This window comes from Mandrillus leucophaeus, unplaced genomic scaffold (assembly GCF_000951045.1).
Source record: "Mandrillus leucophaeus isolate KB7577 unplaced genomic scaffold, Mleu.le_1.0 Scaffold35, whole genome shotgun sequence".
NCBI classification, from domain to species: Eukaryota; Metazoa; Chordata; class Mammalia; order Primates; family Cercopithecidae; genus Mandrillus; species Mandrillus leucophaeus.
In genome coordinates this window covers 5,792,433-5,813,550 of record NW_012103698.1, presented here as the reverse complement: position 1 = coordinate 5,813,550, position 21,118 = coordinate 5,792,433, and the positions used below count along the sequence as shown (strand labels likewise).

Genomic DNA, 21,118 nt, shown 5'->3' with positions numbered 1-21,118 from the left:
TGGAGCGCGCGCACGCACACCGAGCACGGTGCAGGGCGGATATCCCTCCGCCTCCCTCCCCCTTTCCCCGCTAAGTGGCTCGACAACGATTTGGGAAATGAAGGGAGGAGGGAACTACTTTCCTGAAACTTGCTATGCTGCAAACGACTTCGAGTTGCAGTGATTCGCCCGGAGGCCGCGGCTTTTAGTCCTACCCACACACCCTCACAGCCCGGGCACCCCGCTCGGCAGCCCCACCCTGCGCCCGCTCTGGCCTCCGGGGGAAGCGAGCGGCCGGGAGAAGTCGCGAGGGACTACTTCGCCTCCTTCTCTCGCGGGCGCCCCTGGTTCGGGCAGCGGCGGCGGCGGCGGAAGGAGCGGGCGGCGTGAGCGCTTCCGCCGCCCCCCTCGCGGCTCCCCTCTCTCGGGCGTGAGGAGCTGGCCCGCTGAGCTGTTGGTGGGCACCGGCTGGTGGGGAACCTGCGGCCGCTCTTGTCCTCTCCCGCCGCTTCTCGGGATCCTGCCCCCCGGACCCGGGCCCGCCCGCTCTTCTCCGGCCGGGTGGGAGCGATCGGCTCGCCTGCCCCTCTCCTCACACGCTCCCCGCCGCCCCCTCCTTCCCCCTGAGGAGGAGTCCCGGCTGGAGCGTGTCTGGAGGAATCTGCCGCCGCGGGGCCCCTAGCCCGGCTCTGCCCGCGCCTGAGGACCGACCCAGGCGCCGCCGAGGGTTGAGGGGCAGCCAGCGGCGAGGCGGGAGATGGTGGGGTGGGCTCCGGCAGGACCTCGCCGCCGCTGCCCGGAGCCTGGGCTCGGCACCCCCCCGCCGGCCCCCACCGAGCGGAGCTCTGCTTCCTCCTCGCCGCATCCCTGAGGGAAGCGCCGCCTCTGCTCCCGAGTTCTCCGCCCGCCGGCTCCTTCCTGGCCGGACCCCGCTGCGCTCCACCCCAGTGGCTGGAGGAGCTGCTCTCCAGTCAGCCTTTGCAGCCCCTCTGTTTTTCCCTTTCCACCGGGCCTCCTCGGATCCCTTGGCTGGGCACTGAGGCGGGGGAAGAGGCTGGGGTCGCCACGGCGGAGGTTGCTGCCGCCACCCCCCTGTGGGGGTGGCCGGGGTTCCCGGCTTGGGGGGCACCGTTCTGGGTGAGGCATCCACCATGGTGAGGCCCCTGTGCCGCTGCCCCCGCGCCCCCCCGGCCGCCGCTGCCTCCTGCCCCTCGGTGCTGCTGCTGCTCCCCCGCCTGCTGTTGCTCCTCCATCTCCAGATCGGATCACGGTGAGGGAAAGATGAGCGAGGAGACGGCGACTTCTGACAACGAGTAAGCGCCTCATTGATCTCGATTGCTAATCCCCCTCCCCCAATCCGCCCTCGGCTCTCCCCCGGACCCATCCGAGACTTGGGTGCCGGAAAGCTTGCGACCCTGGAGAGTTCGGTGCATCTTCTGGAGATAGCTGATTTCTTTGGCCATTTTTAGTGGCAGCACCCCTCCCCACCCTCCCACATTTAGTTGCTTTATTTTGGGGAAGGCTATTAAGTGTTGGGAGAGGATGGCAATTGTACGTCCATGAGATGGAATAATGTGGGTGGATGGAAGTGGAGCAGAAACTACCCCTTTGCCTGTTAGAGCCCTGTCCCGTCCTTTTTCACTCACATATCAGTCACCCTACCGTCAATATCTATCCTGCTTCCTTTATAGCTGTTTCACTTGGAAACTAATGTGTGGGAGCACCTCCTGCAGCAAACTGCTCTTGAATCTTAATTCGATGAGTCAGTGACTCTTAAATACCGATTAAGCCTTCACCCTCTCCCCCCTCCCCCTTTTAAACTTATGACCTATAAGATTCTTGTAAAAAATAGGGTTAGGGAAACATTTTTAGAATTTAATAGGATTAAGGACACCTGGAGTGTGGGAGATGTTGAGCTAGAGTTTACCTTTGTGAACATTGAACGTGTCTTCATTAGGAACGGAGGAGAATTTTGAACGCTAATTTTTACCTTTCAGCTATGTGAAAACACATGATTTACGTTGATTTAACCGAATTTACATTGCTGAATATGTTGGTGATTTCATCAACTTTTAGAGCATTCTCGTTTAAGTTTTTGCTTATTTCGGCTTTCTCCTTGCTTTCCAAACGAAATACTTCGTCTTTTAAATGTTTTGCTTTAACGTTAACAGCTGCATGGAGAAATAATGGTTGGCAACACTTTTCTATTGAGAAGGGATTTAATTCCAAGCGGAATATTAGCATCCGTTTTCTTGTAATTAGGTTCAACTTTTGTTTATCTTTGGAGGGTTGGAAAGAGTTAAGTGAGTTAGGACTTAGTCCTTTGGATGCATGCCTTTAAATACAGTGCATTACTAAAGTCAAACGTTTTTGAAAGAACTTTATAAAGTCTAGTGCCGAGTCCTATTTAACGTAAAATAGCTAGAGAAAGGCCAAGCAACATTTCCTCCCCCCTTACTCCCTCCCCACCCCAAAACACACGCTTCTGCTGAGCGGGTCGTAGAAGGAGGTACACTGCTGCAGTGTCAGTGCAGTGTAGAAGCAGAAGTGGCAGCCATGTTCTCTCTCTTTTTGTGAATCGCCCTCATTTGCATAGCACACTCTTCATTCATAAAAAAAATAATTAAACATCCATCACCTTGGACATCTTGAAAGGATTTCCCAAGAAAAAAAATTCGCGACTTGTTTGTCTGTGTGTAGATTTTCGAGTTCAGAAGGTAAGAAGAACGTGAAATTTTAGGTTAAATTTAAAAACACACACACACACAAACAACTACCCCTGTTCTGAGAATGTTGACACAGTTATGTGGGAAATATCAGTTCGGGGAGGTGCTGGGATCACGTGATCGCCTCCATTCATAAAATACCTGGCTGTCCATTCACAGTGCAGTACAGTGTCTCCCTGCCTTCTGCAGATTAGATCTACTTTGAGGGAGATCAAGAAGTCTATTTCAGATAATGGTTATTTAGGAGAAAAGCTGCTAAAAACGCTGAACGGAATGACGGTAACTTTTATTGGCATCTTTCAAACAAATAGTTTGGATCAAAAATGTTAGGTTTTCTTTTAGAAATGGGAAAAGACTTCTTACCAGTTGAATTTTTTTCTTAAAGCAGTTAATATCTGCTTGTTTCCTTCTTGTTGCAGCTAATAAAAAAAGCAGATGATGGAATGTGAATTCACACATGTAAAATATATTTTTTCTAAATGGCCGTTTTTTAAATACTTGCCATAAATAACTTGAGAACACAGATTTTTGTGTGTGTGTGTAGTGATAGTGCATTCTACTGCTGTTAAAATAAACTGAGAAAATACTCCCAGTGATTTAATCCCCAAGATGTCGATATTTGAAACACCGAATGGTAATCTTCAGTGGGAGAATTGCTTTAAATATATATTTTTAAATCCAAACGTACTTAGAATGGGACACCTTGGAAATTACCTCACTCACCCAGACTTTTAAAATTGTTTTTTCACAGATTTATCCTGCTTTGTTAATAAATTATTCCCTAGGAGCTTTGTAATACTTTTAAGTTTGGGTAGGGCGATAATAATATTTAGCATGATATTTTGGTTAACTCTTCATGGGAACAAAATCTTGGGGGTTTTACTTTAAAAAACTCTATTATATTAGAAAATAATGTGTTCTTCTGATAATCAGTTTTACTAGAGCCAGCAATTTTGTTTGCTTGTGCATTAGATAAACCACAGAGTGAACTTATTTGGAATATAGCTTATAATATGGTAATTTATATCTCATCTTTAATAGGTGAACTAATGTTTTGAAATGGAAATTTATTATTTATAGTCATATATTATGAAGAAAGATATGTATCATGGCAGAAGCCATTAAGGCCTTAGCACAGTTTAAAACTGCCCTGTAACATGGATTTTATTTGCGCCTTAAATTATTTTCCCCTTTTCTCTTTTTTAAAGCCATTGCTCTTAGGGATTTAATTACAGTAGGGACTATTCTTAGCATTCTTTTGTTTCTTTTTCACCTGATTTCAACCTTCAAGAAAAGTGAAACTAACCAGTTTCTTGGGAAACCATTAACCCTTTCTAAATAGCCATTGTGGTAAAATCCAGTAAGGCCTCATTCTGAAATCCTCTAGTACATGCTCTGTTATTTGAAATTAAAGTTCTGTATAGAGAAATGGATAACTCCTAGGCTGACTGTGAGAATATATTTAATCAAGAATTAGTGGGGGATCTGTTATGTGTAAGGATTTGCTTTAATACCAGACCAAATAAGGAAGAAATAAATTAGAATAGAGTAAAGCATTTCTTAGATGGTTTCACATTTATGTTTAAATATCTTACTTTTCAAAAATGGCAAATAAATGTACTCTAGAGCGAAACAGTTTGTGTTATAAATAGTAGAGGAAATAGCCACATAAATGTTTGTTTTGTAGGTAATTTGCCCAGAGATTGTTTAATACTCCAGTCAAATGTTTCCGATAGATACAACTGTACCATATTTTACATTATTAGCCTTCTAAATAGAGTTTTAAACATTTAAAGGCATATTATATAATACTTAGTTTTTGTCCTTTGGTATTGAGTATATGTAGCACTACATGTCCTTTTGTCAATTTGGCCAAAACATTTGGAGAAGTGAAGTAGCTGAAATAATAAGCATTTTGCTTATTAGGCTCACATTAGCCAGAAACACTTGCTATGTCAGTATTAGGTTTTCTAATAGCAAGTTGGGATTATATTAGATTTTGGAATTAGGTTAATTAGAATTAGAACACGTATGATAAACGTGCTATGTTGTAATCTGAGTTTGAACCATTTTTCCATAAATAGCAAATTTTTGTGGTTATATCATTTAGTGCCTCATTAAAAAATATACCCAGTGGTGAGTTATTTTTGATAAGTGTAAATAAACATATGTTCACCCCATACATTTTACATGTGCATATGTATGTACACACATACACACACATATATATATAAAATTGGAAAACATTTTAGAAATAAATGGAAGCATTGGAAAGCTGTGTATATACATCTAATGTTTGTTTATATAGATGTGGTGTATACATAATATAAAAATTTGCTTATTCAGTTGACCAATGTAAAAATCAGTTAAATGACTGCATACTTGCTTCAACTTAGTTTCCCTCTGCTTTCTCACTTAAAAGTTTATGATCCTGAATTATATATTTTAAACATACTATGATACCATACCTAGAATTCCTCTCCTTACAAACTTTTGTAAATTCGTCATTTTTCCCCAGAAGACCTTCTCTCTTACCCTCTTTCAACACTCTCTCCCTCTATGTTGCCTCTGTACTTTGTACATATGTATATTAGTTTTAAATTCATATAATATTGTGATTATTTACTTATTTCTATGACCGCTATTCTGTAATCCCCCACTTTTGTTTGTATGCCTAGCATAGTGCTTGATGGCAAATGCTCTACAAATGTGGTTGAATTAATGGAGCCATATTACCTCACTTTTTTTGTTTTCTCTGAATTTGTACATTTGAGATCATTAGCTGTGTTAGAAAAATAGGCTGAAAAAGAGTATGGGAAAAATAAATTATTACCTGTTTAAGAAGGCTTACCGTATTTTTTTTAAGAAAAGACCAAAATTGGCCTGATTTTTGACATGTTTTGTTTCTGCAAGTTTGAGAAATAACTTAGATCAGGCTTAAAACTGTCCTAAATGCTGTTGGGATGTTTGGATGTGCTGGGCCTCTGAGTTATGTGGTGTATCTGAAGGCCCGTGTTATATCTACAGGAAGGTAGACATTTGTGTCTCTGTCTTTTTTGGCATAGGAAGCCCAACATTTAGGAATATGTATCTCCAGCTATTTATCAGTTTTAAGTTCTTTAAATTGCTCTCTCTTTCCATGGTTCCACATTAGTGCCAAGGGTGAGAAACTGACTAGGGATAAAGAAGTGAAATTGATCAGGAAAGGGTAAACAGCAGCAGATTCCCTGATTTTATACTGCAGCTGTTGGTGACTGAGAAGTGCCTAAGGGGAAAGTGTAACAATTTAGCCTTTTCTGTTGTATAACTTGAACTTGACTAGTCTTACCCAGTCTGGGGAAATGATTGGTAAAGACAAGCCTGCTTTTCTTCTCCATCTTTCAGTAGGAACTGGAACAACATTAAAAATGCCAATTTAAAAAATGCTTCACCTCATGTAAGAGTAGTAGTTTATTTCAGATAATGTACAAAATGATTTCTAAAGTGAATAATAATTTATTTGCAATTCTGCCATTAAGTAACAGATGTTAACATTTTGGTATACATGGAAACCTTTCTTATGTTGGTGATGAAACATACTCATTTATTAGATTTTTACTGTGTGCCAAGCACTTGCTTTATCAAAGCATTATGTAGTTTATGTAGCTATATATATGTGTTCATTCTCAGTGGAATGGAATTGCACAGTGGGTACAATTGTAGCTTAATGTGATATTTTCTTAAATGGTTAAATATTCTAGAATATAATTTTTAGTGGCTACATTATGTTCAGTGTATGATATACGTTAGTTTTAATCAGTCCGCTGTTGTTGGGTATCTTAGTTATTTTTGAACAATATTGCATACCATCCTGAGTTCTGTCTTCATCCATATCTCTTACTTTTCCCTTGAGATAGTCTAAGAATGGAGTTAAAAGAGAGACAAATATTTAATTTTATTCTTTCTGCTAAATTGCCCTCTAGAAAATAAGTATTTAGTATATGAGAGTGCTTACACTTTGAAATGTCTGCACAGTTGTCTGATTTTTCTTTGCCAATTTTGAAGGTGGAAAATGAAGTCTTATTTTTTAAATGTGCTTTATGGTAAAATAAAATTGATTTAAAAACGTATTAGGCTGTTTTGGGGTAACTGGAATGTCTTTAAATATTATAAATAGAATTTAAGTGCTCATGTAAAAGCCATTTGTACATCGTTTATTTAACTCTTATCATCTTCTATGCAGTATGGTATAGTCTAAAGAACACTGGACTTGAAATTGGTAGATGCATTTCTTTTGTAGCTATTTTTAATTTATTCTCTAATCATGTACTCTGTAGACCTCAGTTTGCTGATTTGTAAATTAAAGAATTTGGACTAAGCATCATATGGGCTCTTCCTTTGTTGATGGTGTATGATTTAGACTTTAATTTTATTATATTGTTATTTTTGACATACTTAAACGAAATACTTAAAGGTAGAAGTGGTAGGATGATGAGGTAAAAGCATGCATTTTGAACAAGTAAGATGCAAAATTTGGAAACAATTAGTATATTAATAATCTTTCAAGACTTATGTTGGGCTTAATAGCCATGTATCTTTGATGACACAAAATTTTGTATTACTCGATTTTGTTTTTTATTTATCAATTTTTTAAAGAGGCAGAGTCTTGCAGTGTTGTCCAGGCTGGAGCGCAGTATAGTGGTATGATCATAGCTCCCTGCAGCCTTGAACTGCTGGGCTCAAGTGATCTCCCACCCACACCTCTTGAGTAGCTAGGACGACAGGTGCGCCACTACACCTGGCTAATTGTTAAAATTTTTTGTGGTGATGGGGTTCTGCCCAGGCTGGTCTCAAATTCCTTGGCTCAAGTGATGCTCTTGCCTTGGCCTCCCAAAGGGCTGAGATTACTGGCATGAGCCACCATACACAGCCCTCATTTAAAAAAAGAGAAAAATGTATGGCCTCCATCTGTGGATGAATAAGTAAACAAAAGGCTATTGGGCTTAAACACCAACTTGATTAGTTCTACAAGGAATATGCTAACAAGATACCAGTCTTTATGCTTTACTTACAAAAGTAAACCTTTTCACTAGGTCCTTTATACAAATCAATAATCTAACACTAAGGGATAACAGTATATTAGTTTAAGAAGTTAACTCAGGTAATGAATTTTGTTATTCTTTAATGTTTAGATTTATGATAAGTATTGTGTCATAGCTGCATTTCGGAATCCAGAACCAAAATTATTACATATCTGTGAGATTGTTTTTTTGCAGTACTCAGAATGAAAAACAGTTCATTAATAATGAATTTTACGCTAAGGCGTTATGTTGCTATAGACAAAGGGTTCTTAAAATTCAGAGTCTTTGTGGGCTTGAAGGAAAATGTGACATTATTCTTACTAATCTCTAACTGAAATATGTTAACATTCATAAATTAAAGGAAATGTTAACAAGCCATGACAGTGTTAGAGATACTTGTGACAGCAAATGTATTAGTTTTAGTTTTCATGGCCGCTGTAACGAAGTACTACAAATTGGGTGGCTTAAAAAACAACAAATTTATCCTCTCACAAATACTAAAGGTCTAAAATCAAGGAGTTGGCAGGGCCATGTTCCCTCTAAAACCAGTAGGGGAATTGTTTCTTTTGTCCTCCTTGCTTCTGGTGGTGGTTGGGAATCTTTCACATTCCTGAGCCTGAAGCTGCATAACTCCATGTCTTCATCATCACATAGCGGTGTTCTCCCTGTGTGTGTCTATCTTCATTTGAATGATACCAGTTATTGGATTAGGAGCCCACCCTACTGTAGTATGACCTCATCTTAACTAAGAAGGTCATGGGGCTAGGACTTCAACATGTATTTTGGAGGAGACACAGTTCAACCCATAACACCAATAGAAACTACAGATTTTTTTTTTTATAGCACAATTGCTGTTAGCTGTTACAGCTATCTTGAAATACCATTTATAGTCATCACTAATTTGAAATTATTATAGTTATTAAACCTATTGCTAGAGCATATATTTTAAAGTGTTAGTAAGGAACCACATTATTACTGTATCAAAATGAAAAATATTTTGGTCCCTATGTCAATATAATTAATTTCTTTTGTAATACTATATATGTTGTTTTAGGCCCCTAACATTGTTCTGAGAGAGGGGTCATAAGCTTTACCAGACTGCCAAAAACATCCATGACCGAAAAGGTTAAAATCTTCTGCAATGGACAGAAGCCCAGAAGCCTGAACCCAAAGATAGAAATATAAAATAGGAAGAGTAAGAAACATGAGGATAAGATGAATAACTTCAACATACAGCTAACAGTTCCAAAAGAATAGAATAGAGGAGAGGAAATACTGCAAAATAGTGGCTGCAGATTTTTAAGAAATAGCAACTCAAACCTCACTCAGTGAATTAAAACAAAACAAAGCCTCACAGTCAAATGGGGTTTATCTTGAGGATGTAAGAATGGATCAACATGAGGAAAGCAGTGCATTTTATCACATTAGAAGATTAATGGAGAGAAATGATATGATCTTAATAAATGCCAGAAATGTCATTTAATCTCTGCCCATAATAAAGTCAATGTTCATAAATGTAGAGACAAATTATTTTTCTGCTCTCTAGAATTTTAGGTTTTTAATTTTTTTGATTTAAAACAAGGGTGTGGGATTTACTCGACTTTGGGGTTTTAGTCCAAGAGTTCTAGAATCTTAACTGATTTTTTTTTTTTTGTATTTCTGAATTAATATATCATTTCTGCTACTCAGATGTAGGATTGACTGGTGAAAATTGCCTTGTGTCTGAAATTTCTGAGTTACCTTGCAAGGCATTTCTTTCTGTGTTTGGAGAGCAAATAATAACCTTTAGTAAATTAAAGAGTAATTGGAATTAAATTTTAGTCTAATATCAGTTTAATAATTTTATGTCTAAATTTTATCTATATAACAGGAGTCATAATTTGGATAAAGGCCATTATGAACTTGGAATGTGGAATGTAATTCTTTTTCCTGGTAGTATTTAGTGATACCATTGCATGTGATTAAACACATTTTACTTGAGCTGTTCACGTGGTTAGGAATTACATTTACAAATACACAGTGTTTTTAAATGACTTCTGTGTATTAGCATCCTGTAGCAGGATTACCAAAAATTTAGATAAAATTTAGTGAGTTGTGTCTTTTCTGATGCCACTTTTTCAAAGTTACTGTAACTTTTACCACTTCAGAGTGTTTTATTAACCTCAGCACAGTCATTAAACTTTTTTTTTTTAACTGTTTTATTGTGTTATTTTTATACTGTGAGATTGGAATTGGGGAGTTCTGGGGTTTCCCCCCTTAATATGTGAAAGCATTATTAAATATTTCAGAATTTTAGTTGCTGGGTTATATATATTGACTTTTTACACTTTCAGGATAGATTTGAACAGGGACCATTAGTAACTTTTTCCCAAAGAAATTCAGGTCAGTGGCATTTGAATGAGTGCTTACTAGGCACTTGACTTTTGCCTTAACTTTGCAGGTACAAAGATAAGTAAAACTTTAAAATTGCTATCACAGTCTAACGAGGGAAATAGATACTTCTGAAATGTGATGGGTGTTCTGGTTATAAAGTTCTTCAAGGCTCAAGGAGAAAATGATTCTACCTGGGAGTGGATGGCAGGATGGTGACTGTGTGTAAAGGAAGGCTTCAGAAAAGAAGTGGCATTTTAGGAGTCAGCCATGAATGAGAGCATGGAAAGGGGGAAGGGTATTCCAACCAGGAAGAGAGGGGGCAGAAGACAAGCATGGAAAGAAGGCAAAGTTGGAGAAAAGGCAACACCGTTTTGGATACAGTTGTTTGGAGGAATTGTGAGGGGATAAGGAAAGTGTTAAGGGACCAGACTGTGAGTAGTATAGATTTGTGCTTCCCTGTGTATCACCAACTGTGGGGCAAGGGGTGGTTGCTAGGCCTAAAATATGAGACACAAGATGAGCATGGCAGAAGCCCCTGGAAATCAGTTTTTCTTGAAAAGTTGAGGAATATTTATCTGACTGATTAGTAATAAGATGAATTTTGAACAGTGTTGCCATTAATTTTATAGATGAAACACTCAAGAGTTCAAAGAAAATTTGTTCTTTGAGCTACCCTCCCTCTTCACCACAACTGTCTTCAGTCAGTAAGCATACTTAATGAGAGGCACCAGGTGAAGTTTTCATTATGTAGGCAGTGGGGAATCAGTATTTTAAGTGAGGGAATGATAATCCAATTTGTGTAAAACAGGGCTTGTTAGGACAGTTGATTGGAGGCAGAAGAAAATGAACTTCAGTTGATGAGGAAGATGTAATAAGGCAACAAAACAGAGCTGGGAGAAGAGCATTTGGAACTATTGGAGATTCATATGAGAAAAAATTAAAATGGCCAACGATTATTTGACTGAATGTGAAGGAAGGAGTAGGAAGGTTGTGGGATGACTTGAACATTTTAAATTTAGGCTGCTATAATGCTTTTAAATGAAAGTGGGAATAGAGGTGGACCCGGTTTTTTAAATGGGAAAATAACCCCATAATTTTGATCTTTTTTAGTCTGGGTGCTTACTGGATGTCAAGATAGAAAGTGTCCAACAAGGTGCTTTAACTATAGGTTGAGTTCTCAAAAAGGTTAAGAGCGTAGAGTTATAGTGACATCTTCAGCATACGTAGTAGTTGAGGCCAGTGGAAAATTTCCCATGGAGAATATTAAGTAATAATGGAAAGATGACAGATGAGAAACAGCAGTGTTTTTAAGGGAGAGCAGAAGAAAGAAGAGACACCAAAAGATGGAAGTGGCTTAAGTGGTAGGAGAGCTCTGAGAGGAAAGTATTTTAGAAGCCAAGGGAAAAAGGAGTAGTAAGAAAGTGTTAGATATCGCAGAAAAATTATATTGGTGATTTCTAAGACAAGGATTTAATTGTTAAGATGTCACTGACCTTTGTGGGAGTAATAATGGGGACAGAAATCAGGTTTTGCTATAGGTTAAGGGTGTCCAATCTTTTGGCTTCCCTGGTCTGCTTTGGAAGAATTGTCTTGGGCCACCCATGAAATTCACTAACACTAAAGGCAGCGGATGAGCTAAAAAAACTCAATGTTATAAGAAAGTGTACAGATTTGGGTTGGGCTGCATTCATAGCCGTCCTGCATGCGGCCCGTGGGCCGTGGGTTGGATGAGCTTGCTGTAGATTAAAGAGAAAGTAAGTGCTGGAGCAGAGAAGTCACAGAGTGGATGCAGTCATTTAGGGCAAAGTTAGTAGTTGAAGTTATTTGTTGACTGATATCAGTAGTGGAGAGGAAGAGAAAGAAAGAATTCAGGAATGGTGTAATTGATGGAGCAAGGCCTAGCACAGCCTATCAAATTGTTTTACTGATAGTCAGACACTGTTAGGTTTAATCCTTCTAGAGATCATGTGAGCTGAGTATCCATAGTCTACAGATGAAGATATCTGAGACTCATGAAAGGTTTAGTAATTTGCCATGGCCACACAAGAGAGTAAAGTGGTAGAACTGAGATTCAAATTGCACAGTATTTATACCACACTGTATGTCATATACTTTATTGACAGATTAGATTTTAAAGAAAAAATTAGCTTGAAGTGGTAGATTGACACATAGAATTGACAGCTGTTTTGAAGAACTGAAAGTTTTGGTAAAGTTAAAGAGCATGTAGAGTGTAAGTGGGAAAAATGGAAAGACAGACAGATTTTGATCATAGAACAATGGCTCCAGAGTGATGACATGTAAGGGAAGATTAAAGTCGAAACAGGGATGAAGGTTGTTGGAGAGGCCAGGATCTGCTAAATTTCTTTTTTTTTTTTTAAGAAGTAAACAATATGGATGTTTGGATAGCTTAGGGTGGTATCAGGAGTTGAGGTGGAGAGAAATCCTAAGCCAGTGCCAGTGTATTTAATGAGTGTGGGTTGAGTGACTTAGAGTGCTAGTATCACTGTTGCCACCTCCCTCTGCAATCAAAAGAGACAGGGGTAAGGATTTTGGAGTTGGAGGTTGAAGAAAAGCGTATTGGGGAAGAGGATAAGGAAAGGGAAGGGTTTAGCTGGGAAGATTTGAGAGTATTAGCAATGATAGGATGTCATGTAATAATGGTCCTATCAGGAACGAGTGATTCTGAGAATTAGGAAGCAGAGGGGAAGAGAGACATGTAAATAAACTATTCAAATTAAGGTCTTGTTAAGAACTTTACGTTTTTATGAGAGGCAAACCAAGATGTTGACTGTATCAGCAGGGTTTTATCCACATAAATTATATTGTCATTTAGGGGATTTTGTAGCCTTTGGGTACTCCATTCTTAATGTGGTTAGAGAAGTCCTTTCAAATAAAAATTTACTAATTTAAATTTTACAGTTAACCTGTTGTTCACAACTAACATAATCCTGGGGTTACTGCTGACTGTAGCATTAAGACATTGGCAAATAACATAACCTGTCTTTGTGCTTGCTTTTTCATCTATAAAACCAGGATAATATGCCCCTGCTTCAGAGGGATACAACCTCTGAATGTAACCTCTCTCCCTACAATAACATTTTTGATTGGAGATAAAAGAATATTAAACAGAACTTTTAGTTCTTGAGAAGGAAAGTACTCTGTTTATAAAATAATCAGTGTTCATTTTCATTTAGCCTGAAGGTGGGGTTGCTTTTTAAAAAGGATTATTAACCTGCTTAGAAAAATTGTGTTTCATTTTAAATGTTAGAAAGCAACTTTTCAGAAAAACTTAAAATCTAAACATTCCAAAATCAGAAAAATAATTTATATTGTGAAAATTTTCTTCCATGTTCTGGGCAAAGACTGAAGAGGAAGATGTAACCAGTCTTGAGTAGGTTAGTAAGAGAAACAACTAGCTCTAGCTAGTTTTTTGTTTAATTTTTAATACAACTATTTAGTTATAAAAGGAGTATATTTCTAGAACTTATTAAAATAATTTTAATACCTGAGCACAGTTTGGAAGTCTAACTAGATTTGGTGTCTTGCCATCATTTTTAATGGAAAAAAAAAATCTTGCTTACAGTTCAGTCCAGGAACTTTTTCAAATATTGTTGTATGGCAAGCAGAAATCTATTTTTGTGGGAGAGAATGGGAGAGGAAGATTTTTCAGCTTAGGGAAATTATTAAATTATTAAAGGTTTAAAATTTAATTTTTTTGCAGCTGTAATTAAACTAAGATTCCTACTAGATGGAGGCACTAGTTCTGCCACCTAGAAATTCATTGTTCTTGATTTAGTATGTTAACTTTAATTTGGACAGCTGATGGTCTGTAAGCTCATGTTTAGTTAAGTTTTATGGTTATTAACAACTAAAGCAAAAATACATTTACATTTTGCTTTAGCCTGATGTTTAGTCCTAGTATTCTGAAAAAACTGTGTAATTTGTTAATTCAAAAATAATTGCCTTGGACACATAATCACAAACTTGGTTTAGGAATGAGTTATGTGTGAATCAAAATCTTACATGAGCATAAATCAGGAACCTAAAAATATGATGAAGAATGCACCTACTTTTTCTTTTGCTGAAGGTTATTGGATCCAAAAATGAAACTTAACTAACTTAGTGACAGTTAAGAACATCTAACAGCCCCAAAGGATATATCAAATTAGGGCCAGGCACCGTGGCTGATGCCTGTAATCCTAGCACTTTAGGAGGCTGAGGTGGGCAGGTTGCCCGTGCTCAGGAGATGGAGACCAGCCTGGGCAACATGGCAAAACCCTTTCTCTACTGAAAATACAAAAAATTAGCCAGGCGTGGTGGCGCATGCCTGTAGTCCCAGCTGCTCAGGAGGCTGAGGCATGAGAAACGCCTGAACCCGGGAAGCTGAGGTTGCAGTAAGCCAAGATCGTGCCACTGCACTCCAGTCTGGGCAACAGAGTGAGACTCTGTCTCCAAAATAACTAACTAACTAACTAACTAACTAACTAACTAACTAACTAACTAAGCTAAAGTAAAATAAATCAGAATATTCTTCAACTTTGTACTATCATTTTTAAAGAGAAGAAAGTGGCGAGAGATGAATGAGACAGACTAGCTTCTAGCCACCTTAGTTTTCCTTAGCAGTGTTTCCTGGTCTCAATACTTGAAGAGCAAGCAAACTTAGCTTCTAAGTGAGCCAAAAAGAAAAAAAAAATTATCGGATGTTGTATAGACTCTACTGCTTTTGAGTTTGAACTGTGTTTTGTGTACTAGGCCCTAGCATATAGCACATAAGAAGGATAATTTGACTTACAATTACTGGCTAATATCAGATCATCCAATTTTTGCATTTACCCTATCTCAGATTTAGTCAGGTGGTATAAGGAAAAGAATGAAAGTAAGCTAAAACCCTTTAGGAAGACAATGAGCAATAATTACATCAAAAGAAATAAACTAAAAACCCAGCATAGCTTTCAATTGCATCTAGTTCCATACACATTTTTGCTTGTGTATATATGCATATTATTTACCTGATTATCACCTGATATACTTAATATAAAGATTTAGGCATATGTATAGTCTTTAAATAATCATTTTAGTACCTGTAATATTTCACAGTTTTACCAAAAGTTTACCTACTTGTTATCTCTTTAAAGAACACTTTAGGTTTCTAGCTCTTTGCTATTACAAATAACATTTTTAATAAGCATCATTTTGCATGTAAATATTTTCTTCTGTTTAATTTCTTAAGATAAATTTACAGGAGTGGGATAACTGTGTCAAAGAGTACAAGTGGTTTTATAAAAGTCTTAGTATCAATTACCACTTCTGAAAATTCACATTTTTTTCTATTGTAGATTATTTGTAATGATATTTGTTCTCAAATTTCTTAGATTCCATTTTTGTTCTTTGGTACCTTGTGCTTTTATGTAGCTCTCAGTACATAATTAAATGAGCTCGTATCTAACAGCATTGGCCTAAAATCATTTGATGCATTTAGTCTGCATAAAAACCATTTAAGTGTTTGTTATATTGTTACTACTACAAGTTATAAAGCTGAGGAAACTGAGGTGCGGGAAAGTTAAATGCCTTGGCAAAGTTTACATTCTTGGTGAAGTCTTATGATTCCAGAGCCTATGCTCTAAAACAATGGCTTTTAGGCTTTTTGACTGCGTCACAGTAACAAGTACATTCTGCATTTTGACATTAGCGGTGTTCATACATACACGTATGCCCATAGGATATACTTATGAAAAGATGTAGTGTTTAAAAAGCTTTCCATCTTTTCCTAATACACATAATTAAAAACATTTCATATTGGGAAAACAACTGTCCCAGTGATTAGAATTCAGTGTTCACATAAATCTGAGTTAGTTTACTAGATTTAGAAATAATTATATACTTATAAAAGATTAATTTGCAATACATTGCCATATCATTTGGAGCACTTCAGTGAAGACATCTGAAAAAGCAATGATGTAATAACATTTGCTATCTCTTCTCTAGCCACAGCAATTCAATTCTGAATTCTTCTGCAATCTCTCACAGCTCAGCCTTGAAACCCACTCTTGTGAGTGTCCTATGCCTTTTAGTGTTATCTCTTATTTTCATGAAATAAGCTAAACATAAATGTGAATCTTCACTACCAACAAGGAGATACATCCTTAGAGGAGAACAACATCCCGAATCACAGTAGTTTAGAGCAGGGACTTTTTCAATGACAGTGGGTCTCCATCAGCATTATCTTTTCATGTAGAATGGAATAGAGTACCAAAGTCAGCCTGTGTGTTGTTACAGTAAATCCTGTTGTTTTGTGAAAAGTTATGTGTGTGCATGATACACTTGCCCTAGTGACTACCAATCATCCCCAAACAAATTCACAAGGATGTTGAGACCATGTAGGGGGCGGGGGAATAGACTAAACATTTAAAAGTAACCAGAGTATAGTAAACGATAAATCATCATACAGGACCTATCATTTAAAAAGATACTGTTAATACTCTGTCTGTTATTTGAGCATACTTTCCTTATTGCTTTATGTTAATGAAAGTAAGGTAATTAAAAGATTTTTCACAGGCTGTGTTAAAAGTTTATGGCTTCAGTCTCTTAACCTTGTTTTCTAAGTTTTTAAGTGTTTACTGTTGGTTCCTTAATAGTAACCGTATCATCTTAGTTGGAGAGGGATTCCTGTGTACCTTAGTACATTTTCAGTCTTTGAAATCATCAGATTATAAAGGAGTTGTAGAAACAGAAATCATATTTATAGTACTAACTTTTTTTTTTTTTTTTTTTTTTTCTCTGAGACGGAGTCTGGCTCTGTAGCCCAGGCTGGAGTGCAGTGGCGCGATCTCGGCTACTGCAAGCTCCCGCCTCCCAGGTTCACGCCGTTCCCCTGCCTCAGCCTCCCGAGTAGCTGGGACGAAGGCGCCCGCCACCATGCCCGGCTAATTTTTCTTGTATTTTTAGTAGAGACGGGGTTTCACCGTGTGTTAGCCAGGATGGTCTGGATCTCCTGACCTTGTGATCCGCCCACCTGGGCCTCCCAAAGTGCTGGGATTCCAGGTGTGAGCCACTGCGCCAGGCCAGTATTTTTAAGAGACAGGGTCTCTCACTTTGTTACACAGGCTGGAGTGCAGTGGCACAATCACAGCACACTAACCTTGAACTGTTGGGCTCAAGTGATTCATCTGTCTCAGCCTCCTGAGTAGCTTGGACTACAGGTGCCTGCCGCCATGCCCAGCTAATTTTTAAATGTTTTGTAGAGACAGGGTCTTGATTTGTTGGCCGGCCAGGCTGGTCTGAACTCCTGAGCTCAAGTGGTCCTCCCACTTCAGCCTCCCAAAGTGCTGAGATCACAGGTGTGAGCCACCATGCCTACTAGCATTTAATTCACTGTCTCTCACAGTGTTTTCCAAATGTTTGTTACTTTACTGAAAGATACTACCTTTGTTATCTGCTAAAATTTTTACTTCCATTTGCTGCCAGTTGGACTTTATTAGAATCATTTGAGAATCTAAAGCAATGAGTACAATAGAACATTCTGTGATGATGGAAACATTCTGTTTGTGGTATCCAGTATGGTAGCTACTATATAGTTATTTGGCTGTACTTGAAGTGGGTTTGAGTGACTGAGGAGCTAAATTTTAAATTTTATTTAATTTATGTAGCCACGAGTGGCTAGCGATGACTACTGTATTGGATGGCACAAATCTGGAGCATTTCTTTCTTTTCCTTTTTTTTTTTTTGAGACGGAGTCTTGCTCTGTCTCCCAGTCTGGAGTGCAGTAGCGCGATCTCGGCTTACTGCAACCCCTGTGTGCCAGATTCAAGTGATTCTTCTGTCTCAGGCTCCGGAGTAGCTGGGATTAAAGACGTGCGCCACCATGCCCGGCTAATTTTGTATTTTTAACAGAGACAGGGTTTTACCGTGTTGGCCACGCTGTCACGAACTCCCGACCTCAGGTGATCCGCCTGCTTCAGCCTCCCAAAGTGCTGGGATTACAGGTGTGAGCCACCATGCCCGGCCCAAATCTGGAGCATTTCTGTTCCTTCAAGCCCAACATGTTTTTTGAAAACTATGACATGTTCTCCATTCACTCTGTTGAAGAAAGTTTCTAATTTTCTTTTCATAGAGAGGTAACTTTAGGTAGCATAGCTTTTTCCAAAATGTGGAATTTGCCACTGGTATGTAAGATAATTTTAGATGTTTCACAGACATGGCATTTATATTAGTCTGTTCTCGCTGCTATAAAGAACCATCTGAGATGGGTAATTATTAAGAAGAGAGGTTTAATTAACTCAGTTCTGTAGGCTACACAGGAAGCTTGGCTGGGAGGCCTCAGGAAACTTACAATCATGGTGGCAGAGAAAGGGGAAGCAAACATTACCAAGGCAGAGCAGGAGAGAGAGTGAGCCAAGTGGGAAGTGCTACCCACTTTCAAAAAACTAGATCTCATGAGAACCCTATCACAAGAACAGCAAGGGGGTAGTCTGCCCCTATGATTCAGTCACCTCCCACCAGGCGCCTCTTTCAACACATGGGAATTACATATTCAACCTGAGATTTCAGTGGGACACAGAGCCAAACCAAATCAGCATTAAATTAAATTTAGAAGTTACTCCTTTCTTAATACTGGTTGAATTTTAAATTTAAAAATGTATGTATGTATATATACTAATTAGTATACTAATCTTCATATATAAGCTTTTGTACATAGTCTCTCAAATTGAGTGAAATGTTTTCTTTAAACATTTCTTGTTGATACCTTTGAGGTCGTTCTTTATAAAGCCAATCTTTATGATCTGCTAGATGAACCATAGATTGTCGTTTGTTTGTTTTGCTTTATTTTACCTTGTAGACACTGGGTTTTAAAAGATAAATATTATATAAAAATGTTTCTTCTGGTGATATGAGAATTTACTTAATAATTATTGAGTGGCAAAGTATTAGACCCAGTAATAAATACCTAATTATCCATATATCATGCCAAAGTGGGATATTATCTAAATGTCAGATGTTAAAGTGTTTAGATTCTATGAAAATAGTGTTTAGACCTGTTTCAGTAAGGAAATGTCTTTTAATTCAAAGTCATGTGTATGCTACATATTTTAGTGGTAATTAAATGTTTCAGTGCGGCAGACCCTGAAGGATCAATCATCCATGTGCATTGGAATGCTGGGCTAATAGAAACAGCCAAACAGATGGAGATCAGGATGTTGCAGCATTTCTTATTAGTCATATTTAGTCCATCTCCTGGATTTTACATTGCTCTTAGGTTTGGCAGTCATTAATGTTGATATTGAATGAAATAGATACAACATACATTTATTGAGCATTTATTATATGTTAGAGAAAGGATAGGAACTAACGTTTTTGAAGCTTATGTGTTCCAGGTGTTTGGACAATAGACTTTGGAGATGAATAAAATCTAGATCTTTCCATCATGCAGTTCTCAATCTAATATTAGAAGTAAATGATTGATTGGTTCTTTGGTAAAAAAGGACTTAGAGGTACTGATTCCCCGCTAGGGGAAATACATTTTTCCCAGTAGAGTGAGGAGAAACTGCTGAAAATAAAAATGATTTCATTAAAAAATTACATTTGTATTTTAGATTTGGGGAGTACATGTGCAGGTTTGCTACAAAGGCATATATCATGATGCAGAGGTTTGGAGTATGACTGAACCTGTCGCCCAGGTAATAAGCATAGTACCCAATGGTTTTTCAGCCCTTACTTCCCTTCCTCCCTCCTGCCGTATAGTAGTCCCCAGTGTCTATTGTTCCCATCTTTATGTCCAGGAGTGCCCAATGTTTAGCTCTCCCTTGTAAGAACAGTGGTATTTGGTTTTCTGTTCCTGCCTTAATTCAGTTAGGATAATGGCCTCCAGCTGCATACGTGTCGCTGCAAAGGACATGATTTTGTTCTTCTTTGTGGCTGCATAGTATTCCACGGTATATATGTACCACATTTCTTTATCTAGCCCTCTGTTAATGGGCATCTGGGTTGATTCCATGTCTTTGCTTCAGTGATCATATGAATGCATGTGTCTTTTTGGTAGAACGGTTTATTTTCTTTTGGATATATACCCAATAATGGGATTGCAGGGTCGAATGGTAGTTCTTTTTTTTTTTTTTGTTATGAGCTGAAGTCATGCTCCGTTGCCAAGGCTGGAGTGCAGTAGCGCAATCTTGGCTCACTACAACTTCTGCTTCTCAGGTTCAAGCCATTTTACTGCCTCAGCCTCCCGAGTAGTAGGGATTACAGGCACCCTCCACCACGCCTGGCTAATTTTTGTATTTTTGTTAGAGACAGGGATTTCACCATGTTGTCTAGGCTGGTCTCGAACTCCTGACCTCAGGTGATCTGCCTGCCTCGGCCTCCCAAAGTGCTGGGATTACAGGCGTGAGCCACCGTGCGCGACCTCGAGTAGTAGTTTGGTTTTAAGTTATTTGAGAAATCTCCAAACTGTTTTCCACAGCAGCTGAACTAATTTACTTTCCCAGCATTGTGTAAGTGTTCCTTTTTCTTTGCAACCTTGCCAGCATCTGTTATTTTTTAACTTTTTAATAATAGCCATTCTGACTGGTGTGAGATGGCATATCTCATTGTGATTTTGTTTTGCATTTCTCTGATGATTAGTGATATGGAGCATTTTTCTTTAGGTTTGTTGGCTGCTTGTATGTCTTCTTTTGAGCAGTGTCTGTTTATGTCTTTTGCCCTTTTTAAAATGAGGTTTTTTGTTTTTGCTTGTTCAGTTATTTAAGTTTCTCATAGATTCTGGATATTACATCTTTCTTGGATGCATAGTTTGTGAATATTTTCTCCCATTCTGTGGGTTTACTCTGTTGATAGTTTCTTTTGCTGTGCAGAAGCTGTCAGTTTAATTAGGTCCTACTTGTCAATATTTTTGTTACAGTTGCTTTGGAGGACTTAGTCCTAAATTCTTTTCCAAGGCCCCTGAATGGTGATTTCTAGGTTTTCTTCTACGATTCTTTTTTTTTT

At 38.5% G+C, this 21,118-nt stretch overlaps 1 protein-coding gene across 1 annotated transcript in view; it reads left to right on the top strand.

Moving 5' to 3' along the window:
* The first annotated feature begins 400 nt into the window (after positions 1–400).
* SPRED1 (sprouty-related, EVH1 domain containing 1) overlaps positions 401–21,118 on the top strand; it is a 103,239-nt gene continuing 82,521 nt past the window's right edge. Inside the window, exon 1 of the mRNA XM_011989328.1 lies at positions 401–1,292. Within this exon, the coding sequence (XP_011844718.1) occupies positions 1,261–1,292 (32 nt within the window). The 5' untranslated portion in view covers positions 401–1,260. The remainder of the gene's footprint in view (positions 1,293–21,118) is intronic.